General features: G+C 64.0%; 1 protein-coding gene across 1 annotated transcript in view; it reads right to left on the reverse strand.

Annotated features, from left to right (window-relative positions):
- Positions 1–1196: 1196 nt before the first annotated feature.
- The window catches only part of SARDH (sarcosine dehydrogenase), a 58753-nt gene continuing 52539 nt past the window's right edge, over positions 1197–7410 (reverse strand). Inside the window, exons 19-20 of the mRNA XM_040632152.1 lie at positions 4063–4198; positions 1197–2619 (exon numbers count right to left, since the gene is read on the reverse strand). Of these exons, the coding sequence (XP_040488086.1) occupies positions 2494–2619; positions 4063–4198 (262 nt within the window). The 3' untranslated portion in view covers positions 1197–2493. The remainder of the gene's footprint in view (positions 2620–4062; positions 4199–7410) is intronic.

A 7410-nucleotide genomic window follows, 5' to 3' on the forward strand; every position in this document is an offset into this window, starting at 1 on the left:
TTCCATCGTCCCTTCTGTCCACCAAGCTGGAGGGAGGAGGGCGCGTGCCAGCTCCCAGCCCGTGAAGCCTCTGGGAATGGGAGGAGCTGGGACTCACCTGGGCATTCCACCACCAGGGCCCTTGGTCCTCACTGGGGAGGCAGGCACCTCGTCCCTGCCAGCCGGGTCCCTGCCCACCCAGCTCTGGAAGCCCAGAGGTGGCCTGCCGGCCACTCTGGGGCAAACGCCAGGGCTGTGTGCAGGGAGCTGGGAGCCGAGCGGTCTCTGACAGCCCAGCGCAGCCCGCCTGACCAACAGGAACCGGCCAGACCATCAGGTAAGTAGGGGCCTCTCCACCTGCCCTCCGGAGGGGCACAGCACCCACCCTGGGCCCCGTGAGCTCCGGGACAGCTGAGGCCGGCACACAGGTGGAGTCTGAGGGCACCGGAGCCCCGCTTCTCCTCGTCTTGGCTCCCAGCCAGGTTGTCCCAGAATTCCAGACAGGCAGTACTCAGCCACCGTGAGGGCCTGGCTGCTGCTTGTCCAGCGGGATCTTCAAAAACAGGTGGGCAACAGGTGTCTAGACTGGGGGTAATGAAGGACCGGTCCCGGGACACTCAGGGGTGAAGGCCATGTGGCCCATCCCTACCCCACCGAGGCAGCATGCCTGGGGCTGCGGCCCGGCCTGGACCTTCCTGCCGCTGGCGGGACACAACAGGAGAGCTAGGGCGGTGGCTCCGTGGCCTCTCCCACGTTGTAACCCAGTGCCCTTCCCGGAGAAGCCGGGGTTATTTCTCCCCGGCAGGGAAGCGAACACGCCAACAGCGAGGGCTCCTGTCTCTGAGCTCAGCCCGAGGCAGGGGTGGAATCGGAACCTGGGTCTGGCCCCCCGCACCCTCAGCCTCCCCCCATTCAGGACAGGCGGTGTTGGGGACACGTACACCGGCCCAATCCGGGGCTCCGTGGCCAAACCGCAGAGCCCGGGGAAGCAGGCCAGGCCATCTGGGAAGCTGTCTCCCCTCCTCTCTGTTTCTGGCCCCTCGGGGTCCGCTCGGCTGCCCGCAGCCTCTCTCTGGTGGGAGCTAGGCCCGCCTGCGAGCAGGGGAGCTTGCAGGTGCTCCCTGGCCTGAGGCTCAAAGCCAGAGGCCGGGGCTCCCCAGCCTGTGGTCTGGCGAGGGGGCCGAAAAGCTTTCCAAAGGCCATCTGAAACCCAAACATCTTCCCACGACTTTGACTTTATTAGCCTGACCTGGTCCAGCTCAGTCCACAGCGGGTGCGTGAGCATCTAAAAGCAGCCAGGGCCCGCCAAGGACTGCCTCCGCCCCAGTGCCCCACTGCTGCTTGTGTGTCCGCGGGAATCCCGTGCTCCGCGCCTCCCCCCCACCCCACCTCTGTCCCCTTCTGCTCCCCAGAGGGTCTGGCATGCCTGGGCAGGACCACATGGTGCAGCTCTTGAAATCCTGCCGGTGTGAGCCGGGAGGGAGGGAGGCAGGGCGAGGCGAAGGGGGAGGGACCTGGGACGGGGCACAGAGCAGGAGGGACATCCATCCCTGGGAAGGCAGGCAGGGAGGAAGGTCACACAGGTAGATGTTAGTGAGTTCTGAAGGCCCAGAGAAGGGGAGCAAGGGAGTCACCCCCTTTTAAGGTCCTTCCCCGGGGCCACAAGACAGAGTCAAGGACGGGAGCCGCGTCCCGCCCCGAGCAAACTGCAAGGTCAGAGGCCACAAGGCAGGAGGGTTCTGCCAGGTTCTTACCCAGCAGCACGCCCTTCCTTTGCAGACCTAGTGAACGAGGTGCCCTTGGGGAAATCAAGGCAGGAGGTGGGGCTTCCGCATGGGTGAGGGAGGGCACCGAGGGGACACCCTTCCCATGCCCTGCTTCTGCTCACCTGTTTCATGAGCTGGTAATGGTCAGAAGCCTTTCCTATGTGAAAAGCGGGTCAAGGCAGGAAGAGCTTGCTTTCTAGATTTCCTTCCCTGCCGGCCTCTGGCAAAAGGACCATCCTGCCCAACGGCCTGACTGTGGGGCCCAAGCCGAGCTGGCGTAGCTGCTCCCGGCCTCCCATACTGCACCCACGGCAGACGGCATTAGCCAACCCTCACTCTGTGCCTAATTCCAGATGCACCTTGAAACTCCCCACTGGTGCTCTGGGCAGGCAGGCCTGGGATTCCAGGCGGATCTCGGCCTCCCTGCTTTTACACTGAGCTTACCAAGTGGAAGCTTCAGAGGGCCACACGGCACGCTCCCTGAGCCCAAGACCTTACATGTTTGTTTTTGGGGGGGTAGGGGTGGACTAGGGACCATCCTTTGGTCAGGGACCACAGGACGGGCCCTCTGGGTTTCTGTCCACTCGTCTGACATCTGTCTGGGGGGTGGACTAAGAGCAGGCAGGAGCCATGTTCTGGTCGGGGTCCAGGTCCTGGGCCAGGGTGGCGGGCCCTGTGCGGGATGATCAGCGAGGGACGGAGCCGGCCTCGGCCCCCTGATCTGCGGAGGCTCCGCCCCGCGGGCGCATCAGTAGATCCCCTTCACCCTCTTGTTGTCAGGGTCAAAGGGGGACTTCAGGTGAGCCTGGGCAGGGTAGGTCACCCCCATCCGCTCCAGAGCATAGTCCCCACTCTTCACAAAGTCCAGCGAGACCTATGGCAGGAGAGGAGCTGGTGGGGGTCGGTCGTCGCCTGGTAGGTGCTAGGGTCATACCTACCTCCTTCTCAGTGGTGGGGGGGGCTCCGCCTCCCTTCCTCCCCGTGGGGAAACCCATCTCTGTGCCAGGGGCCCTCCTCCGAACTGAGGAGCTGCCCTGAGCAGGTAGGTGCCCTGAGTGGGACTTGACCTCCTGGGGCCCAGCAGAGCCGCGGTCTGGCAGCCAGTGGGGTTTCTCCCCCAGGACAGCACACCTCCCGCTCTGAAATCTGCAAATCCCCAGGAAACGGGGCAACAGTAAACAGCCCGTGTGCTGGGACCCTGGGCAGGCTGGCCCCGCTCAGGGATCCTGTTCTACACGGGGACTATACCCAGGGCCTGGCCACGGAGAGGGCATCTGGGCTGTGCTCTGAGATGTAGAGGATGTCCCAGCCATGCAGGACAGGGACCCGTGGCCCAGGACCTCCAGTGGCCCAGCCTGGGAGCCGCTGTGCCCTGCCCCCTCCCGAGGCCCAGCTCGTCCCTTGCACCCCTGCCTGGACTGTCTGACTCACACCCTGTCTCCTCCTTGCTGACCCTCCAAGTAGCTCTCTCTCTGGAGTCTCTGTTGGGGGCAGGTGGGGAGCCGCACCCCAGAATTCTCCGAGAATGTCTAAGGCTGAGGCTAGAAAGCTCAGCACCAGCTGGATGGGCGTCCTGACCCCTGCAGTCAGAACATTCCAGGCCTCAGTTTCCCAGCAGTTACAGGGCGAGTGCGGCACTCCAGGGAAGCACGCAGGTATGGTCATCACGGTGCTTCGACAGTGAGCTCCTCCCCTCCTCTCTCGTGCCGCGTGGCCCAGCCCATGCCACGTGACCCCCTTGGGACTGCCTTGTCTGGTCTGGCAAGAGCTTCCAGAACCCCCCTTGGGCTCTCAATGGGCCCTTTCTCTGCCCCTGCTCCCCCACCAGCGTGGAGGGAGGAACCGGGCTCAGTGAGGGATTACTGGGGTTTATAAAGGGTCACATGGCAAATTGTGCCTGTGTGTGCACATGCGTCTGTATGCACGTACACATGTGTGCATACATGCGTGGGCATGGATGCACATGCCCCCATGCCTGGAGCACGTCTGGGATGAGGGGAGAGAGGAGAGGAAGGTGGTCCCGGGAGGATGGTCAGGCGTCTGGCGTCCACCCCAGGCTCTAGGAGCAGAGGGCGCCAGCCCTGGTCCAGAGCCTCTTTCTGACCAAGAGAAGCCTAGAGCTCCCAAAATCAGATTCTTTCAGACAGAAAACACAGAAACAGCCCCTGACCCTGCCCGGAGACGCGGCCCCATCAGCAGGGACCCTGCGCGCCACCCCCACCCCCCTGCCCAGCTTGGTGTGGGGGTGCGTGCGGCACAGGGGTGTGGTGTCTCGCGAGGAACCGGGCTTCCCTTGGGGCGGAGGGGCTCGACTCACCGGCCCGCCGCTGGGGTCCCGGATGTAGCCATAGGCGAGGGTCTTGTCGATGGTGAACCCAAAGTCAGCCCTCCGGATGTGGCCCACCACTTGGCCGTTTCTCCAGATGGCCTCCAGGCCGAACATGGGCACTTTTCTGGAAGAAGCAAGAGAGAAGGCTGGGGCCCCGGAGCCCCCAGAAGGGGGACCTGCGTGCCCCGGGGCCTGGCGCTGCGCCACACACGCCCGCCCGCGACCCCAGGATGCCCGCGCATAGGACCCTGTGGATGAACGAGCAATCAGAGGAGACCACAACCAGGCTCCGACTCCCGAGTCTGCAGACAGGCCGCAGGTATTCGGGAAAGGCCCCCTTTCCACTGATTTTCCCTTGACTTCTGAACAATTTAAATCCTCCTGCCCCCGAGGCTTGCTTTCCTCTGCCTGGCTCTTTTCACAGTACGATGCCTAATCTAACCAATGTCCTTTTCTTTAGTACGCATAAGGTATGAGTGCTGACTATACATTTTTGAAAATTCAGAATGGAAAACACAGAGATCAACCTGCAAACAGACCCGCACCGGCCCCCGGAAGGAACCTGGCAAGTCTGGGCGCGAATCTTTGCAGACTCGTCTCTCCGGGCACCTCATTCGTGGTGTTTACGGAGAGCCTGACTGTGCCCAGTGCTGATGCCGACCCCACGGGCCCCGCAGGAGAGGGTGGCGGGGTTGAGCCCGGGGGAGCCAGGCTGGGGCCTGTGTGGACCAGCCCTGAGCCGAGGCGCATGGAGAGGGTCTGGGGGCCTCTGTGACTGTCTGAGGGAAGAGGCTGGGACAGATGGAGGTTCTGGGGCACATCCCTGCTCTTTCTTCCCACCCCAGTCCTGCCAAGCACGTGCCATTTGCAGATGGGGAAACGGGCTCAGGGAGGCCACCCGCTGGCCCAGGGCCCAGAGCAGAGGGACAGATCCCTACAGCTCCACAGCCAGCACGCTGGCCGTGTCCTTCGTCAAGATTGGCACTGCCCTGGCTGTGGCACTGGGGGGATTTTGCGGCCCAGGGGAGAACACCGGGCAGGGCGAGCTGCGCTGTGGCAGGTGCTGTCCGAGCCGCTCCCAGATCCTGGCGGCGGGCTGCAGGTGCTTTCTGGAGGCCCAGGGGGTGGAGGGGCCGCAGACCCCTGCTCCGGCAGCGTCCCCAAACCGGAGCTAAGCTGCTCCCCGGGAGGTGAACAAGCAGCACGTGGAGGGCTGGCCTGACGGGAGCCCGGGGAGAAGCCGCAGGACGATGACAAGCCGCAGCTCCGCTCCCTCTCTGCCCCCCCGAAGCTCTTGACACTTCTGACGGCTCCAGATCTGGAAGAAGTGGCTCCATTTGCGGCTGCCTGTCAGTGGCAACTCGACAAAGCCGGGCCGCCGTGGTCCTGGAGACCGTGGCTGCTCAGATCCCTGCGGAGCCGTGGCGGGGCCGACACCAGCCTTGGTGCTGTCATTTCAGAGTCGCTGGGCCCCAGTGGGATCCAGAGACAGCACGGGCCCAGCTCCCGAGGACAGAGCCGAGCGACCTGCTCAAAGCCGCCCTGGGGGGCGTGGGTCCCTGCAGCATGGGCTCTCCTTCCTGTGGCTCAGTCAGCCTGTCCCCAGGCACCCAAGGTCTCCATCCGGAAGTGGGGAGGGTGGCCCCAGCCCGGACTTCCCCGCCCTCCACCCTCAGCAGCGGGGAGGATCGACTACAACATGGAGAGGTACCCACGCCGTGGCTGGGACGCTGGGCCCTCGGCCTGGATCCACCCCCACGGACGTGGCTCGGTGGCTCGGCGTCATGCCTTTCTCTTTCCAAAGCTGTGTTCGAGGAGGGAGGATGCAGGACCGTGGGCTACTCACTCATCCACCGTGAAGCAGAGCAGGCGTCGGCGGAGACCCTCGGCCCGCTGCTTCTCCAGGGCCTCCCGCCCCAGGAAGGGGACATCCGACTTGAGCTTGCAGGTGAAGGCCAAGCCTGCCTCCAGGGGACTGTCATCGGGGCGCAGGTCGGCGTGCCAGTGCCGGTAGCCTGTGGGGAGGAGAGCCCGGGCTCAGTGCCCAGCAGAGGTAGGGGACGGGCTCCTCCGAAGGCCTGGGGTGGGGGTGCATCCTCGCCTGCGGAAGGCCCCCTGGGCGAGCCCTCAGCCTCTGCACTGTCAGCTGAGGTGCTGGGGAGGCACCCGCGCAGCACTGCGCCATGTTCTTCAGACCTTCCAGGGAAGGCCGGGCGCTGACTCCCAGCCCAGCTCTGGCCCCGTCCTCACGAGGCCAGGCAAGCACCTCTCCCACTCACCCTCCAAGTACAGGTGTCAGAGACCCCAGCACCATCCCCAGGCCTGCGTGGAAGATCACGGTCACGGGCAGTGTAGGAAGGGTGCAGGGGTGGGGTGCGGGCTGGGGAAGCAGGCATGACGGGGTAAGCGGGAAGCGGAGCAGGGACAGGAAAGAAGCGTGGGGGGACGACAGCCCCTGTTTGCAGCGTTGGCTCCCGGCGGCCCGCCGGCGCCGTGTGGCTCCCGCTCGCACCTTTCTCGATGCTCAGGGAGTCGATGGCCCGGTACCCAGCGTTGACGAGGCCGTGCTTGGCGCCCGCGGTCATCACAGCCTGGTACACAGGCACGCAGGCCGGCCTGGGCACATGTAGCTCCCAGCCCAGCTCCCCGACAAAGGAGAGTCTCATGGCCCGCACCTGGGGGGACAGGGCACGGCTCAGACGACCCAGGTCAAGGCCCAGCTGCCACTTACTGATGGACAGTCCCTACTGCCACCATTCTCATTAGCTGGCCCTGGGCCCAGGCCGGCGTGCCACTGAGGCATGGGGTCTCCAAGGACAGAGCTCCAGGCTCTGGCAATCTTTAAGGGGAAGAAGGGGTGTCAATGGGAGAAAGTAGACACACGGTTCCCAGGCCTCGACTCTTCTCAGTCACAGTGTGAGTGGCCTGGGGTGGCCGTACTGAACGACCACAGACTGCGGACTTAAAACAGCAGAAGTGTGCTGTCTCTCAGTTCTGGACGCTTGAAGCCCCACGTCAAGGTGTCCACAGGCTGTACTCCCTCCGGAAGCTAGAGGAGAGGGTCCTTCCTGCCTCTTCTTGCTTCTGGGGGCTGCAGGTGCTCCTTGCTTGTGGTCACTTCCCTTCATTCCCTGTGTCACATGGCTTCTCCTCTGTGTCTGTGTCTTCTCTACTTCTGTCTCTTATCAGGACACTTGTCACTGGAGTCGGGACCCAATCCTGATCCTGGATGATCCCATCTTAAGATTCTTACATTAACCCCACCTGCAAAGCTGGCAATTTCCAACTGAGGCCACACTCACAGGTTCTGGGCTGGGGCTGGGACGTAGACATCTG

Source organism: Ursus maritimus, unplaced genomic scaffold (assembly GCF_017311325.1).
Source record: "Ursus maritimus isolate PB19 unplaced genomic scaffold, ASM1731132v1 scaffold_17, whole genome shotgun sequence".
In the NCBI taxonomy this organism is placed as follows: Eukaryota; Metazoa; Chordata; class Mammalia; order Carnivora; family Ursidae; genus Ursus; species Ursus maritimus.